At 40.9% G+C, this 18,841-nt stretch overlaps 2 protein-coding genes across 2 annotated transcripts in view; one reads left to right on the top strand and one right to left on the bottom strand.

The window, feature by feature from the left end:
* WDFY4 (WDFY family member 4) overlaps window positions 1-18,841 on the top strand; it is a 147,524-nt gene that overhangs the window by 102,093 nt on the left and 26,590 nt on the right. The window contains exons 48-51 of the mRNA XM_062579707.1: window positions 11,437-11,479; window positions 12,279-12,398; window positions 12,970-13,087; window positions 13,731-13,840. Coding sequence (XP_062435691.1) covers window positions 11,437-11,479; window positions 12,279-12,398; window positions 12,970-13,087; window positions 13,731-13,840 — 391 coding nt within the window. The remainder of the gene's footprint in view (window positions 1-11,436; window positions 11,480-12,278; window positions 12,399-12,969; window positions 13,088-13,730; window positions 13,841-18,841) is intronic.
* LRRC18 (leucine rich repeat containing 18) lies at window positions 1,389-2,159 on the bottom strand. Its single transcript, XM_062579708.1, has one exon. It carries the CDS (start codon window positions 2,157-2,159, stop codon window positions 1,389-1,391), a length of 771 nt encoding a protein of 256 aa, XP_062435692.1.

Raw genomic sequence — 18,841 nt, 5'->3', positions numbered from 1 at the left:
AGAGGAAATGATTTTTTTTTTTAATGTAGCATATGATGATATGATGAAATAGTAGCATTCCTGAGAAATCCCGTATCAGTTTTTCCTCCCAGTCACTGGGAATAAATGCAAGAGTTCTGACTTCCAGTCTCTACTGTAACCATTTAAAAATGATAATGGGCTGTTACTGGACAGCTGAGTGCTTCACCCCTGGCATTTTATTCTTCATTTAAATATACTTAAATCTCTGCCATCACCATATGTTGCTGCAGCCACAGCTAGCACCTCTTCTTATGTCATGGTTGACTGCTTTGATAATATGCTCATTGCTTGCATCTGTATGTTATTGTCTCTGGGCTGTCAGCACTCTCTGGCGTAGGGGTGTGATCTGAGCAAGTGAATGTGTGCACTCAGGTGCACATATGCGCATGCATGTGTGTGAATAGATAGCTAAAAATACTGTAGGGACACTGGACTTGATATCATCAATTCACCAGCTGACATTTGGGTCTTGGAAGATGGTGATCAGGGACAGGAAGCCACTGCCTAAGTGACATGCTCAGGAACCTTCAACAGAGAATTTTTTTTCCCTCTTCTCCTCCCCTCTTCACCTTCCTTGAAAGGAGACTCAGAAGCAGGGAAAATGCTGTCAGGAAAGTTAGCGGTCCTAGTTGTGCTGTGCACTTCAAAGGACACTGCACCCAGGTACAGCGGTGCCGTGTGTTCCCCTGAGTCCCCTATAATTTGCTTATGCTGAATTTGGGCCCTTGATAGTAACCAGGAATATCAGCTGTTTATCTCTGTGCATTTTAATTGCACTACTTAGTTATTCCTGTGCCTAACAGCCCTATTTGAGAGTGCATTTGTGGCTGCTGCCTCTGATGAACTGGAACTGGCTCACGGTTCCTGTGTTGATGGAACCTATTCAAGATTCTCTGAGCCAGTCTGTTCCTCTTCCTCCAAAGGTATTCACTGAGACTAGTTCTGCTGTGTCTCACGCTATGAAAATGAGTAAGACTAATGTGTGTGGCTCAGTGGTAGCAGTGGAGTCACTAGAAAAACACAGCTTTTTGAAGATCCTGTCACTGAACTTGTTCACTGTATTTTTTAGTCACATGCTACCTACACCTGAAACTAAGAACGCCACAAAAAGTGTTGTAGGGACAGGCCTAGATGCTAAGTATTAGTCCTTCTGATGCATCCTTTTCAAGTATACGTCTGTTCCAGTTGTTTTGGATTTAGTTTTAGAGATCACACAGGTCTGCTGCTCCTAAAACTAAGCAAGTCTTTAAATGAAGAGAACTGCAGGAGAAGGGAAGTAGATGAAGGACAGCTGTTTATTACCTTGGGCTGGATTCTATGGGACAGCTCTGTGGAGTGTCTTGGTAGATAACTGGTATGCTTGCATCTTATCTCCATTGTTCTTGGTTATCCTTTGCAGTAGAATTGGGCGTAAGCAGGGAAGGGAAATTTGGCTTCTTTGAGGAGCTGGGTATCGTGTTCTTTAGCTTGTTTAACTTGTTTCTTTCATCCTGACACATCTTCAGGCAGGAACAGCAGAGGTCTTTCTCTTGCACTAAGTAAAGAGTTTCTGTGCGTTTTATGGAGTCAACATGTTCTTCCTGTTGTGTTGGATCAGGAAAGGGGTTTCTCTTCACGTTCAGTTTCTTGAGCTTGGGGAGCTTTGTCACACTGGTTGGAATGGCGGTCAGGAAGTTGTCAAAGAGACTTACCTCCTTAAGTTCCTTCAAGGCCCCAAGGGTCGTGGGGATGTTGTCAAGGCGATTCAAGCCAAGGTTGAGAGTGCGCAGGTTCTTGAGGAGGTTCAGTTCCACTGGCAGATTTTTGGTGGTCAACTTGTTATTGCTTACGTTCAGGTAGGCAAGGTTCTGGAGCAGGCCTATTGCCTCGGGCAGCTCTTCAAGCTGGTTGCTGTGCAGGTCCAGCCAGCGCAGTTTCTGGAACTTCTGGATGCTGTCTGGGATCTTTTTTAACATGTTTCTGCTCAGATCAAGTTCATCCACATCAGCCAGTTTCAGAATGCACTTGGGGAAGGTGGTGATACCCATCTTGCTTAAGTCAAGACGGCGCCTTCCATCAAAAGTGATCCTGATGGAATTTTTGGCAGCTTTCAAAGTGATCTTTTTCCCTTTTTGGACTTTTGCTTTCCCCTTGGCCATTTCTCCACTGAGAGAGAGAGAGACGAGCCAGGTTCTCTGGATGAGGCCTTTGAAAGCAGTGGCTGTTACTCCCTAATTCAAAACAAAATAATGACTTAGTCAGAAGTTAATGAGTGACCACTGGACTTTTGAGGAGTCATTTTTTTTCTGGGTCAGGGCTTTTCAGCCCTGGAACTTCAGCTCTTCCCAGAAGTGTTTTGAGTTGGTGAAATTACAATAATCTACAATATAAGTGTTATAATGCAGTAAAATAATAGTTTATTACAGTGCAGTGCCAAGTATTACAAGGTAAAATTACAAGTACTACAAGTGGGAGAAATTCACTTTCATCTCTAGGTACTGGTTTGAGCCCAGCATGTAATGAAACTAAATGAAATGTGTTATCATCCATTAGCTGTTTGAGCACCTGAATGAAATGTATTGTGGGTCTCAATCCAGTCCTTGGAGACTGTACTAGGAAAAGCTATCCAAAATTGCACTCATTTTACTAGACCAGCAGGTTGCCTTCTATACAGGCCAGACATCTGCAGACAGCTAAGTTAAACATGCTATTTAATGGATTTGGACACTATTAGGAAGAAAAAAACAAAAACAAAGAACCCCCAGTTAAATAGAGCAAGCAATTAAGAGTTTTGCTTGAACTGGGACCTCAGAAACATGGTGGGCCTCCAAATTTACCAGTTCTGCTTACAGTCCACACATTGCCGCAGGACCGACTGCAACAGGCTGTCAGTGTTCTGCTTAATGATATGTTAAACCATGATTTGGTTGGCATCTCCTATGTGTTCAAGGACACACTCTGAATATTCTTATGCTATGTTTCCATACATGCTTTGGGATGGGTGGATGATGCTCTGCCGTTGAAACATGTAGATGCTCTGGTTAGATTTTTGACTTTCTGGCACTAAGCATATGCTAAGGTTCTTTGTTGAATTGAGGCCTATTTGAGTACTAATCTCAGAGTTGGGGAAACTGTCTCCAATATTGAAGGTCATCAAATACAGCTGATATGTTATGGCAAATGACAAAGGAAATAAGCTAATTTCCTGGCAATGGATGACAATGTCTGTCCCACCCATAGAGCAGAGAGGAATGTGTGTTACAGCTGGCTAATCTCAGAATGGTTCGGGTGCTCTGGCATTTAATTGTGGAGTCAGATCACAGCTTTGATAAATGATTGTTTGGGACAAAATATGGATTTGTCTACAATACACTTCTCTATTAGAAAGGCTTCATTACGAACCCTTCAGGCTTTTTAGCTACTCATTAATCATGTGCAAGTACATGAAGGGGAAGCTCAGGCTACAGATAAAGCATTTCAGCTTTTCAATTACATGCCTTAGCCAAAAATAATGCAGCAGCAAGGGGAATGTGTGCCAGTTACCCTCTGCCCTTCTGGGGTCTTGTATAATGAGTCAGATGTTTCAGAAAGTCCTGGAAGCAGCATGGAGGGGTCAGTCTTGCTGAAACAATCCCCTGAGATTATGATTGAAATAACAGAAAATTTGAATTTGTTTAATAAAAAAAAATTTAAACATAGTGAAATCTTTGTCTACTAGTCCCACATTTCTCTGCCTCTCACCAGTGATTAGAGGTATCCCCAAAATATCTGAAGACTTCTGACTATTTACTATATTTATTCTTACAGTGCCTCAAGAGCATTAGCACTGCTATTCTGTCCATAGAGTAGCCAGGAAACTGAGGCAGAGAAGTACTCTATGGTGGAAAATAAAGCAGTACTTTACCCATGTGAATGTCAGCTTATATAATTTGCCCAGAATTGTGCAGGAAGTTCTGGAGAGCAAAAGAATAGTTTTCTTTCTTTCTTTCTTTCTTTTTTAATTCAATTCTCTCTTATTTTAAGGAGCTGATGCAAAATTCCTATTGGCAGTTCTGTGAGGGTAAAAATCAGCCCTATGGGAGCTGCCAGAGCCCTTCTGCTGACACAGGATGTGCCGAGTTCCTTACTGGCACATACAGAGTAGCTAATATGCTACAAAAGAAGTAGATCTGTAAGGGAACTGCCTTACACTCTGGCAGGATGGAAAGAGGCTTTCTGGGCCTCCTGCTTCTTGCAATTGAAGTGAACCTGGTGACTTCTAGGTCTAACATTTTTCTGGTTTGAACTTCTTTTTCATGTTGAGCAAGTTGATCGAGAGGTTCAATATGTTTTGGTCAGGGAATTTTTTCAACTAGATATGCCTTAAAAAGAGGAAGGGGGAGGGGCTCAAAGAAAAAAAAAAATTTTTAAAACTCAAAACATCCTTAAAACTCTCAGCAAGAAAACAGTTTGTTCAACACGTAGTGTTTTTTTCTTAACTTTTCACTGAAAATACAAGGGGAAAAGGTTGCTATAATTTTATCCAAAACACTGTTTCCTTTTTTTAAAAACGTGAGCTAGCCAAAAATCAGCTCTGATGCTGGTTGCTAGTGCTGGTGTTGCTCTGTGCTGTCCATATCTGGGAACGCTAGAGGGAGCCTGGTATAGATGGTTGAATGCTGCATGTGGGATACTGAGGAATAATAGGACAATTTAACCTTTTGGGCACTTCCCTGTCAATGGCTTTTTCTGAGTCGTTGCACAGCTTGAAGCTGGAGTTTTCAGAGGTTTAAGAAATCCAAGCAAACAGATCAGCTTAATTTCTTTAAAAGACAGTAGAATAACATAGACCTCCTTGCATGATGTACTGTATAATACCCAATCTTGAAAGAGATTTAACCACTGGAAGATAAGATCCAGTCACTCTTAGTTAGATTTTTAAAAATACGGCCTTGGACCTCTAAGATGTACTGACCAGGAAAATACGGGTCCATAGGGAATATGCACATTTTACAAGTGCTGTTTCCTTTGGGTTAAAGGTGGGAGGCAAGTTTCAAACTTACAAAAAGTTGATTTCCAAGCCTGGAGACGGAACTGAATGTTATAGTTCTGCAGAAACACTGCAGCACAGCAGATGGCACAAAGGGAATGAATGTCTCTTGGCTGTGCATGCTTGTAAACTAATTATCAGTGTTTCACAGGGCTGTAGTTGGAGATAATGGAGCTTACTTAGCTGTGTCTCATTTTCTTTAGCTTTGCATAAGAGGGCTCCAGTTCTGTAGCCACTGATATTAAAAATTCAGGAATCACAGGAGCCCTCCTTGCTGTAAATGTTAATTACGCCAGTTCGGTCTGATTTTCACAGTGCATCTCCTGGGCTAGCAGAGGGAGAGGTACATGTGTACCCCACTGCCTGAAGAGTGATGATGCCAAGAGGGAGCTCTCTTTAATTGTTTTTTCTAACACCTCCTGCCCCAGTTTACCCTCTGAATTGGTGATGAGCCTTTGCCTACAGGTGGGGGTGCTGTGTTACTAGATGATAAAGTCTTGCTAAGGAGGACCTTGACTAGAAACCTGTCTTTTAGAAGCTCTTTTATTCACACTTGGTAAAATCTTTTGACTATGCTGGGTTTTTAAAAGCCCAGATATAACCAGAACTTTAGGAGTATTTCACAAGCACAGAGCTTTGAGGTTATCCTGATACAGAAATGGAGAGAAAACCTGGGTCTATTGCATCATCTTCTCTATAGTGCTGCTTGTTGTTGAAGACTGCAGGAAGGGAACAGATCCTTAAGCACCAGGACTAGTGTCTCTTTGAAGGAATGAATGTGCACTTACTCCTGCACAAGGACCTATCACGATCCACAGTAGCTTAGGCCTGTTGTAAGTAGGAGATCTAGTGCCAGAAAAGAGTGATTTTTGATCCTGATGCAGTCTCTCCTGCTTGAACGTTTCTTCATCCTTTCTCTGCATAGTACTGGCAGGAAGAGAACAGGCCTTCTGCCTGTAGCACCATTTGAGTGTCTCGGGATCTCCTCCCCTGTGGTTCTCCCTGCACCAAAAGCTACACAGAACCATCTGATTATATGTATGTGTAAGAAAAACTTGCATATACATCTTAAAAGAGGTTTTGATGCAGCTAATGATTTTGCATGAAGTAAAGGACTTCCAACTAAGGTAAGATTTTATTTCTCCGCTCACAAGCCTGTTATGATTTCTTTGTCGTTGGATACGACCTATTATGGAAGAGAGATTAATTCACTGGCTTTCTTAAATGCAGTTGCTTGCTAACAGGCTGATTTAAACTAAATTTTGCCATGAGCAAAAAGCTACTGAGAAGTTTCTTTCATTAATTTTCTTATTTTTCTAGATGACTTCACAGCCACTATGCTCACACAGAGAAAAGTTGCTTATAAACTCATACACACCAAGATCAGACAAAAACAATGTTTTATCGAGGCAGTTCTGTGGGGGCTCTCCCCCTACATAAGATCTTACCGGCTAGCAGCTAGGAAGATTTAAAAGCCGAGGTACAGGTGTCACAAGCTGCTTGTTTTTTCAGTAGTGTGGGATGAGCCTCCATGGTCTGTTACTGTGCAGTCATCCTCTGTCTACTCTCCTTTGAATAATGTGTTAGTCTTTTTCTGTTTGTAAACAAACCCCTGTGAGCAGGGGGAGTATAGGACAATTTCCTTTTCACAGACCTGTAAATTCTAAATCTTACTTCCCTGAAAGAAAAAGGCGGCCGTCCAAGAAACTATTGTGAATATGAGTGCATGCATAGGGAAAAAAGAAGGTTAAAAAGGACTTCCCTGGATACAGTGCCACTCTCTTCAATTTTCCTCCCACAGCCTGTGAAACTTTTGTTCCTAAGTAACAAGAATCCTGGGTCCTTGGAGATCATTAGCATAATGTTTGGTTCCAGCATGCAAGTTCAGGCAGGAGGGAAACAAACTGGACTGCATGTAGTTCCTGGAAGTGTTAGCTTTCAATTTATGCAGAGAAAAAAAAAATTCGGCTTCATTAGAAGCTGTTTGTTAATTTGTTGTCTTAGCTGTCCATTTTAATCATTTGGTTATTTCATTTTATTGATTATTTCATTGGCTGTAATACACCGCAAGATACTTGCAATATATGTTGTATGTCACAACATTTATGATACTGTTGTTCTTAGCATGTGCCAACTTGGATATGGACACAGGATGGAAGGTTCGTTCAACAGTGCAGCAGAGGGTGTGAGCTGCAGAATGTATTCATCTATCTGTGACCTTCCAAAAGTGCTGTTGGTTTCTGTTGCTCTGCCTCTCTGGGACAGCATTTTTTGTTGTACCATGTGAATTTACTAGGATTTGCCTCTATGGCTGGGGCTGCCAAGCTCATGCCTTTAGTAACGGGCTGCAAACCGGCTGTTTCAAAACAAAGCAAAAACACACTGAAAGGAAATAACTGTGTTTTCTGAGGCAGGTATTGTTGTTCATAGAAGATACAACATTGAGGTACCTCTCTTGCCATTAATTAGTCCAGAATATTATGGGCCTAATGAAGATGATAATGCTGATGTGCTTGCCTGATTCCAAAGCTGGAGGCTAGGTTTTGCGCACCTCAACCAATGAATTGAATTTAGGTGGTATTTTTCTTTTACCACCTAAAGTGTGCTTAGGTGCTGTGCAATGAAAATATTATGCCTTTGCCTGACTTCAGCATGTAAATACATGTGGTGCAAACAGTGTTCTGGAAATGTGGGGGATTTCTTTTCTTTCTCCCCTGTTTGGGAGTGACCAGGTGAGCTGAACAGAGCTGATTAAGCTGAGAGCATTGTTGTGAGGTGTGACAATGCTATCGACCTTTTTGCTGGGAATTAAAATGAAGTACACTGACGATCTGTACAGGGTCCTACCCTGCACAATGCAGCAGTAGTGTTTCTCAGTTAAGAGAGGACAAAATATGGACCATGTCCATGGTGTAGTCCTATTTTAATATTATTCTTATTTATGTATTTTTATTATATCTCTGTTCTTGAAGCATAGTGTGAGAATAGCTGAGGGAGGTAAACTGGTATGTTCAAACAAGGAGAACTCAGTGCTTTTGCTCATAAGTAATCTAACCTGACACCAAGGTTTGAGAGAGGCTGTAGAGCTTCACAAGGAACGCTGGCATTCTGCTTGTCCTATACATTCCTTGTTTAGTGGCTAAGTTTAAAGCTGGGTTGTGGCTTTCCATGAAGAGGATTTTCCTCATAATATTTTTTGTGAATATTATGATTCTTTTTAAGAAAAGTTGTTTTAGGAGAACCTTAGCCATGTATTGCAGACTTAATATGTCTGAAGAATGGAAGAAAAAGAGAAAGAAAGCAGCACTGTGAAATCTAAGAACCCAATTAACTTCATTGAAATTTTATGTTAATTTTAGTGTGGGCAAAACCTTATCCTCTGAGATCATCTCATCTGCAATGAATCTCAAAATGGGTTGAAGTCTACCTATCTCCAGCAAATGGAGAGCACTGGCCATCACAAAAGTGAGATCATAGTCTGATAATGGAAGAGATTAATAAATCACTTAAGTGTAGTGTAGCTAAAGGTAAGTCATCATTAGTGCACATCATGTTTAGATTCTATCATGGCTAGCACCCTAAAAATACTTTACAGTAGATAGATATCTAAGGACTTCTTGAGCACCCCCTCTTGAAGTTTAGCCATTTACATTCATAAAATACTTTTCCCCTTTTTCTTTCCAATGAGCTGCTTTTTTTCTTTTTTTTTTTTTTTTAATGGACTTACTGCTGTTGTATAGCTGCAGTTGTTGATATACTTTGAGCTTTTGCTGTGCTGGCCACAAAGGTTTTGGCTGGAAAAATGTTGATTGATTAAAGATTGCCAGGGAAAAAGGAAAAATAGGCTTGAACTACTTGTAATGCAATTAATATTCTGAGCTCCTATGAGACAACAAGGAGAATGCAGAATTCCAGATCTCTGGGGCCTTGGGGGGAATGTCCTGCCTGGTCTCCTGAGACACAAAAGGATGGCTTTTAGGGGGGAATGGCTGCATTTATCCTTGCATATAGCATGATATGGCGGACCCATCAACCTCTTTGAGTTACACAGAGGCTTCCAAAGTCAGCAGAGTGAGGATTGTTTTGGCCCTTGGAGAGACCTCCCTAGTAGTTTAGGCCTACAAACAGGAACAGTTCCAATAGAGCATAACAGCACACCCAATTCAATATATGTTGTGTATTCACATAACATACAGACTGGGCCAGTTTAGTCCTCTATGTATTATTTTAATTGTCCTTTATATGCTTGTGCTTTAAAATGTTGGCGAGCAGATGGGTTGAACAGGCTTATACATTGCATAACTCCCTGCCTCCTAACTCTACCACAAATCTAAAAGTAACATGAGTGGTGTTTGTCTGCACCCATGGACAGGGAAGAATCTAACCTGATCCTTCTGTGACAAACACCCTAATCCAAGCATACTTCAGTCAACGCCAGGAATCCTGCTCCTTCCATTCAGGATATTCTGTACAAGTTGCAAATGTCTAAGACTTTAGGAAGGCTGGAAGGGCAAAGCTCTATAAAATTCATATTGCAAAGGATAAGTGCTCATGATGTCCGTTTTCCCCATCAAAATTTCTACATTCTCGATTCACATGTGGCTGAAAAACTGGGGTGCAAAACCACTATAATTGCACTCAGGTCAGTGGACTTTCTCCTGATTTACATTGTGCAACTGAAAACATCATCTAATCCATTGATTTTTAAGACAAAGAGTCAAGATCCCATCTTCTCATATCAGATATGAATGACACCTTTATGTGTTGCTTGGTTGCTGTATGCATAATTGTTGCATCTTATATGCTTTGGAGAAGAAAGAAAAGCCTAGGAGTTGTAGACTCTGAGATAGAATTGTTCCTGGGTTTTACTGTTTGTTCATGAAATAGGTTATTCCCTAGACTGCACAATCCCTCCTTCAGATACACGCATTTCTCTGAAGAGGGAGCCTAAGCAAGGAATAAAATACTGTGCTACATATACCATTAGTGCTTATCCTTAATGCACAGTTAGTTGATCAAGGAGTGAATAGGTAGTAAAATAATGATGCACGATCATAAGGGTAAGTTTACAACAATTTACTATAGCAAATTCAATAAAACTAATGCTCCTAGACCATTCAGGCCTTTGAGGCTGCTTTAAGACTAGCTTTGTGGTTTTCTAGTGTGATCCAATATAGAGCACAAGACTGCAGCTCCTTATTCCTGTTGTAGTTTTATAATCTATGGCTGAACAGATCTCTTTGCACTTCAAGAAGTCAGAAACCCTGTCTCTGAACTGGCACCTTAGTGTTAATTTAAAGCTATACACTTAAAAGGAAAAGCATCCCCTATGACTGTTTACATCTTATCATATCAGTAACGCTGTTAATTTTGGCAGATCAAAAGTTTATTTAATCCAGAAATTGTTTGTCTCAGTTTGGTCTGTTGTAATTGCAAAGAACAAGTCCATAGCTTACAGATACTGGCACACCTTCTAGTTCAGTCTAGTCAAAGTGTTACTTCTGTTTGCTCAGAACCTTTGGCACTTTCATGTTTTCAGGCTGATTTCCCTGTTTGAAATCTGCCTTCAGCTGCTTTGTTTTTTCATTTAAAATCTCAGGAAAAGATGCTCTGTGTTTTGAGAATAAGGAAATCGGGAAGACATGCTTACACTGTTATTTTAAAATATATAAAAATGACAACTCACTTTTTGGAACCAAATTAGTTTCAAAACACTTTATGCAAAAAGATAATATGGAGACTGAGACCTTTCACAAAGCTTCAGAAAAGTACAAGCCTTTCAGAATAGAAACAGAGCTGTAATAATACCTGTTGCTAGCAGTCCAGGTCTACAGTGGGATAAGAATGGGAGCACTAACTGAGCAGCATGGGTCAGTGTGAAGCAGCTGAGAAATACTGTCCCAGCTGCCTGTGCTGCACAGGTCCCTCTTCTGCCTGTTGGTCAGCTTCTGAAATGTTGCATTTGGCCATGTGGCTTCACCACCACAGTTTACAGCAATATCTTAAGGCAAACAGAATCCATCGTCCCAAACACCATTTTTTTGGGGGGTGTTATTAAATACCATGCTTTAAGTGGTACTTCATTCAGGAGCTAATTGGCAAGCAGCTCAGACCTCCAAGTCATATAGATGGAGTGAGCAACTGCAATCTCATTCGTTATCCCTGCTCATCACATACTCTTGCTTCCTACTGAATGTGGTAACAAAACTTGTATCCTCTAGCACTAACCTAACCAACAGAATGGTCTGATCCATGATGAAACATTAATATTCCCATAGTGTAGGCAATCTCTTGTTTCTGAAGGGTGAGGGCAGGGGGAACAGGGGAGCGTTGCACAGAAAACAAGTGTATTGCCTGTCTTACTGTTCTGAAGTAGACTGTTTCAATCAAATATTTCCTCTTTACAGGAAACACACAGGAGGGGAAAAGACAATGCTCCAGAAGTGGCAGGTAGACTAAGTCTTGCCTCTACACGGAAAAGTGGAAAAAATTTGGCACCTGTCTGTGTGTGTGCATAAAGTGTGTGTGTGCTTCAAGGCCTAAGCTATTCTCTCACTGCTGGAAGTGAGGATATTGGCAAGAGGAGCAGAATATTTGCATCTTATTATTGCAGAGGTTTTTGCTCCTCCTACTGAGAAACATATGGTGCTGCTCTCTGGCAGATGAAGTGTGATCACAGGCACATTTTTAATCTGAGACCAAAGAAGACTACCTAGCTGAATGACTCTAGTCACAGATCATCTGTTCATATAAATCAGTATACCTCTCCTGATTTCCCAGATGTCATGCTGAGCTGAGATGTATTGCATTTACTTCCCTCTATCCCTGAATTGGTAGCCCCAGACACATTGAAGAAATCTATTCCCTCCTGTTGACATGTAAGATGCAGCCTTTCCCCACAGGCTGTTGTCCAGGATATGCCAATACAGAGATTGCATGCATTTTGCTCACTTGTAAATTGGGAGAAAATGCTTTTATGCTAATACAATATAAAATCACTGGGCGGTTACAGACAAGTGCAAATGACCTGTCTGAAGAGGAGCCAAAAAAAGAAGACTGAGATTCTGGTGAATGAATTATTGTACAAGAAATATTGTGCTGATGTAAATGGCAGTGGCTGGCTGATCTCACTCTTTGTAATTCTTGTCCTGGTGAACAAGGGAAGCACAGATCTCTGAGGGTGGCTTTGAGGCATGATTCACAGGGATGAAGTTAGGAGACTTGAATTGTTGCTTTCTTGTCTTGGCAGAAGAGGGAGATCAGTAACTTTGATTATCTCATGTACCTGAACACGCTGGCTGGCCGCAGCTACAATGACTATATGCAGTATCCTGTGTTTCCGTGGGTCCTCGCTGACTATCACTCCCAGGTAGGTGCTTGCTACTTAGCAGCATTTCTCTACTCTCTATGATAGCAGCCATATAAAGGCTTGTTCAGTGATGGCACTGAAGCAGAGGGGTCTAGATAAAGATTCAAAATTTAGATAGTTCCAGCCACACAGATCCTTTATAGAATAACCTTGTCTTCAAGTCAGGATGCTGAGACACCTTCTGCCTCAGTAAGGTGGATGAACATCAGTTAAATGCAATTCTAATTATGGACAAGCGGCGTCCACTGAGCAGGTAGTCGGGCAGACATCTATGACTCCTGATAATGCAGGTTTGCAAGGGATAGCCCTTGAACAGTTTACAACTTGCCAGATCGTTTATTCAGCTTTCTGAAGCTCTTTGAACGTGCTGTCCTTTAAGTGACGCTCATTGCCACTCTGTTTCCATAGTCCCTTCCCAGTTCTAGAGATGGATGCATTGCTAGTGCTGCACCTGTGGCCTTTTTGAACAGATGAAACTCCCAATGCAGCCTTGTCTTTGTCAAAGTTAGTCAAGATGTTTGAGACTCTAGGGATTTTTAGACCTAACCTTTTGCTGTATTTTGCTTTTCAGACTCTAAACCTTACTAATCCTCATACATTTCGGGACTTGTCAAAGCCCATGGGAGCTCAGACTGCAGAGAGGAAACACAAGTTCATCCAGCGCTACAATGAGGTGGAGAAGAGTGAGGGTGAGTGATTTGGGAGACTTTCATACCTCAGAGGTTTGGGTTCCCTCAGGCCCTTGGCAATGCTAGTGAATTCCTTTGAAATGATTATCCAAAGATTTTCCAAACCTGTGGCTAAAGTATCAACATGCCAAAGAGATCCTCTTGTTTCTGGACACAGAGCAGTTCAGGGTTCAAAGAGAAGTGACTCCCATAGAGCACAAACTTCCTGTGTGGCTTGTACTGCTGAATTCTGTCCCGTTCCCTTGGGCAAGGGGTACTACAGCAAAAACCAGTGTTATCTGACGAAGACTGCTGCATGCAACCTATCTAACAGCTACAATAAGAAAGGGAAACAGACCATTTAGGCTATTGACCTCTGGAGATCAATACATATTTTAGGACTAATAGGGAGGAGGATGGTCTGGAAAGAGGAAGGCCTTATTCTTTAGAAAATGAGATGTGCAGGGCAAAAAAGAGGATTCAGAGATGGTGGTAACTGTGCACGTTAAATGCAAGTATGCAAGGTATGCTTTTGCTCACAGCTCTTTGGAGACATCTACTTTTAAAGACCTGTTCCCTGTTTAATTCTGCTATGGTAATGGGATGTTATGGACTTGACATGGTGAAATTTGGTACTGAAACCTGATTTGTGTTCAATTTCCAGGGGACCTGTCAGCCCAGTGCCATTACTGTACTCACTATTCATCAGCAATTATAGTGGCATCTTACCTGGTCCGAATGGAACCATTTACGCAAACCTTTTGTTCTCTGCAGGTAAGGGGCAAGACATTTGGCTTCACTCCTACACACCTTGTTATAAGCCATATAGCATATGTCTAATAAAGGGGAATTAATTCTCTTGACATTTTCTGGGTACCCTCTGTGGAAACTGGGCTCATTGAAGGCTCTGTTCTGTGTCTGGTAAATTCAGTGGAAACATTTTAATTGGAGCAGGATTGATGCCTGCTCTTCTGTTTTTTTTTCTTTTTCTTTTTCTTTTTTCTTTCTTTTTTTTTTTTTTTTTTGTTGTTGTTGTTTAGTTAGTTTGTTTGTTTTCCTGAGGGAGAAAGATTATTTAGTTTTGGTCCCAAGATACGTTTTGTGTGAGTTCAGGCATGTAAACACATAGATGATGTTTTCCTACCTCTTTGAGCATTAGCCACTGTCACTGGGGTGAAAGCTGCCTATCTTCATGGAGCAATGTTAGAGGTAACTAGGTTAGGATATTCCATTGCTCAGAGACTGCTTTACATCCAGTGAGGGCTGGCCATGTCTCCTACAGCTCTCCAAGTGCTTTTCTGTTATTCTGATCTTTCTTATTTTCTTTTTTTAAATGAACTTATACAAATAAAGCACTGTGCTAATTAAGTAATGAGCCCTGTGATATTGGCTATTACCAGCGGTAGGTGATGGGTTAGTGAACCACCTGAGGCAATGCTTACCATGGCACTCTGTGAGCCATATGTTAGCTGCAGTCATGAATGACTGTAGAGCAGCTATTGCTGTTGTAAACAACACAAGCTGCTCCAGCTCATTGGCACACTTTTTATGTGTAACAAGCCCCCAGTCTGAGTGGCCGCTTTGCAGCTGTGTTTATGGGTGTTTGGCAGATAGCTGACATTTCTCAGTGGAAAGTTACCTTCAAAGGCTACTGAAACCTGAAGCACTGAAAAATTTATCTGGAAGTAGACATATAAAACCACTGAATGCTTTTTTCATTCTCATTCCTTTGCTCTTATGTTGCTGCATGTTCAGCTGAGCTGATGTTGTCCCCCAGGTGTCCAGTCCTACAGTGACTTAGGAATTAGTGCTTTCTGGGAGATGCAGTCAGACAAACAGCAGACCTGAGAACCATATGGTCAGTCAGGAGCAGGTTGGAAAAGGAGTATTTCTAAAGTCAAGACTTTGGAAAGGGCTGAGATAGGAGCTGTAAAAGATTTGCAGTACCTTAATAAAATGGAAAAGCCACAGTTATAACCCCAAACTGCCAATCTAAAAGCACAAGAAAAGGAAATGCAACAACTTGGGTGCATGCCTTGTAAAAAATTGATGTTGGCATACCATCCTTTTTCCCCCTTTAGTCAAAGAGTTGATTTGCACCCAACCATAGAAGAAGGCAGTGAGAAAACAAAGCCTCTGGTAAGGGAACCATATAAGAAATTTACAGAATGTTTTTTCATATTTCATTTAAGTACATTGAGATCTGATTCTGGAGAAAGGTCTGTATGTACTTTGCATTTTGTACTGGAATGGATGAAATACTGGTTTGTTGGACCGACAGTGGATGCTGCCCCCTGCTTCAGTGAGTTCCCTCACCTGTCGTTAGGCAATAACCTCCTAGAATATCTTTCAGCAATTGGTCTCAGCATTGCCTAAAAGCAGCAAGGGTGTCTTCTTCGGAAAGGCATTCCAGGACCTCATGCCCTCGATGGTTAGTGATACCTGCTTTTGTTTTACCTTAGATTTTATCCCCGTTTGTTCTTATGCCAATGTTGGATTTCAGCTAAGCAAACTCTTCTTCCTTCCTGGTGTTTCTCCCTCTGATGTACTTACCAAGGATAGAGTTCTTATCCTTTATTTTGTCACTGACTCCAGAACAGTTATTTAAGCACTACCTGCAAATGCAGGTAATTAGTTCTCAGCATCTCTACGGCTAAGTCTTTGTGCCTTTATAAGCATCTCTAAGAAACACTTTGAGCTCTTTGAGTTTAAAGCACTATCAAGACTCAGTGATGCTTAGATTTATAAACATGTGGAGATCTAACTTATCCCCAGAGATCGCTTTGACTAGTTGCTTTGTGTATACCCTGCTGAACTGTAGTTTGAAAAAGCTTATTTTTACCAGTACCCCTGATCATGGTAAGGCCTGTACTGAAAGCTGTAAGAGTCTATGTTGACTTGCATTCTAAAGGCATAAAGCAATTCTGGATTCTCCTTTTTCCTTTCAGTGCAGTTTTTGCATTCATAGACAGAGAAAACTCATTAATTCTGATATAAATATATGCAAATAAATTTATTAATATATGAAATGGGAAAATCAGTTATTGCTTCCTTTATAAATAATACAGGCTTAAGTTTTAAAGATATTACTTTTCCCTAAAATGAATTAGACAGCCAGGGAAAAAATCACATTTTTTCGTGGTGGTAATATCTTTAACCAGATTTGTCACGCTAACAGCATTTCCTATGTATATATTATTTTTATTTAATACAGGTAATCTTTTTATTACAAATCATATTGTTTCTCAGGAGATTACCATCAGCTCTCATAAAAGCCGCAAAAAAAGATGAAAAAGCATCAATCACCAACAGACACAGCATGCTGAGTGCAGATTAAATATACAAAGCCCTTTAATATGCTTCAATGAGATACTTGTTAACTGTTGATTTATTTATAGTCCTCCTCCTATTCTGTTTTAATTTCAATTTGCCTTTGACTCCAAGGGTCCCTGCCTAATAATGATCAAGAACAAGATGACCTTGTGCATCAGATTAATTCCCGCTAGGCATACTCATGTGATTTTAGCCACTTTTTCATTCATAGTCCCTTGAGTGGGTGTGGAAAGGCTCCACAGTTGCCAGTGGAATAGGGAAGAGGAACAGAAAATGCAAGAAAGTATAATAGAAAGTACCCTGAACCAAAAGCCTGGTCAGAATTCAACTTGGAGGAAACTGCAGTGGGGTCTTTCTATCTTGAAGATGTACTGGATTTTGGTGAGAGCCTATCTGAAAAGGTAGGCAGGAAACTGTGGCTTCAGAACCGAAGATACTGACTTCTACATTGTGCTTCCTTATCCATGAGTGTAATTTCTCCCTACCAACAGATACAGCAAAAAGTCAGTTATTTCTTGACCTGCAGTTCTCAGGCATAGTGGAGGCTGTAGATCCAAAGGAGTTGCATCGTAGGCATGCAGGTAATCGAATTTCATATGAGGAGTGGTGCTTGCAGTCAGAAAACAATGTAGGGGCAAGTGCACAGAGCCCACCTGATCCCTGGGAGCGGGATATCATTCTTGTAGAGTGAGGATGCCTAGGTGTTATTTTTGTATTTAATGGATTGAAAATCAAATCTTCATCTGTAATTGTACAGAAGGGCAGTGTTCTCCTAGCCTGACATGAGCAACTGTCCAAAGGCAGAAAGAAAACTAATTAAAGGCTCTCAAGTTTTCCCAGCAGGTCAGCCACAGGCAGGATCTGACTGGAAGTTGGTCCTTATTTGGGCTGTTGCCCATAGGTGCCAACACACAGCAAGCAGGCTGCATGTGAGAAAGTAGAAGTTAGGGAATTTAATCCATTATTAAATTCTATCCCCAAAGACTTTTGTCATCTGAAATTTAACTTTCTTTTATTCTGTATGTGTACAGGTCACCTCTAGTCTTACGTAGTCTTTGAAATCTCATATTTAAATCCAGCTGAGGAGGCTGCTTTTTTGTGAAATAAAATCTAGCTATCATTCATGTGCATGAAGCCTAACTCCCAGCTTTTTATTTAGGAGAGATCTGAATAGCCAAGGGAGTAGGCATGATGCATTCACTTCTGTCCAGCAACTTCTCTTCCTACTAGTATAGGGCTGTTTTCCAGCTTATGCTGAAGCCCTCTGTCATGAGATTTAACCTAGCAGGCTTGGTATAAAACAGCTGTATCAGCGCTGATGGTTGCTCCGATGTTCCTGTTTTGCCTGTGACAGGAGTTCCAGTTGTCATTTACTGGTGGGCATAGGGCTCACAGTCCCAGAAGCCTTGTGGGTTTTGTGTAACTGGGCAGAAAACCAGCAAAATAGAGATAAAGCTCTTCTATATTCACACACACACCTGTATGGCCTTCCTTTGTATAATACCTGAGCACTCGTATTTGTTAACAGTCATTCTTGCACCACCCCTGGGTTTTACTAGCTCTGTTCTGCCATCTCACGGGTCTGTTCTTACCTAATGAAGCAGCTTTGAGGATTGAATGATTGAAGATGAGCAACCATGCATATATTTATGCTGCACTGCAGAACTGTTTAAAGATAATTACGCTATCTCTGACAATCTCTCTTGGGCCTTGGCAGTAGGATGTAGTATTTTATCCCATGGCACATGATCTGAGTTAACCAACCCCACTGAGAAATACGTACGTTAGCCTGGGAGCATGCTGCCATTGAGCAGCTATATTGCTGCTAGGGCCTGATCTAGATATTGAAAAACAGTTTGGTTCTGTCACTTTGCAGTTAAGACAGTTTTCTTCTGAGTCAGCTTGTTCGTGCTGAAGTAGATCTCCAAAATCTGATAATCTATTTAGTTATTTTTGATATTATAGTAATTTTATGCTAAAATAAATATGTTGGTGCTCGATGTAGGTATCACTATATAAATGTGAGCATGAAATTTTCACAAATGCATATAGTATCTGAGATCCCCCTGAAAATCCTGCAACAAATGTGGGTCCAATCTGAGGATTTGAATGCTCTCAGGACTGTGTTTGAGGCAGTTTTTCCCCTGCCTCTATACCAATTCAGCTATGAGCTCAGACATCCTTCCCTTTCCCTCCTTTATTGTGTTTTCCCTCTTCACCATGAGGATTTAATAGTCCTTACTGGCATCTGTCCACTGGGCCAAAGTTGCTTGCCTGAATCCAGTTAATGTTATTTCAGTGGTATCCCACTTTCCAAAAGGCTTTTTTTTTTTTTTTTTTCCTCCAGTGGATTGCACTTAAAATAGTACATGACTATCTGTCCAAGTCACAGCTGAAGTAAATACACCAAGATTTTTTCCTCTGCTTACAAAGCACTTCAGG

This window comes from Rhea pennata, chromosome 7 (assembly GCF_028389875.1).
Source record: "Rhea pennata isolate bPtePen1 chromosome 7, bPtePen1.pri, whole genome shotgun sequence".
In the NCBI taxonomy this organism is placed as follows: domain Eukaryota; kingdom Metazoa; phylum Chordata; class Aves; order Rheiformes; family Rheidae; genus Rhea; species Rhea pennata.
The sequence above is the reverse complement of the archived record's forward strand: the minus strand, read 5'-3'. Positions and strand labels throughout refer to the sequence as shown.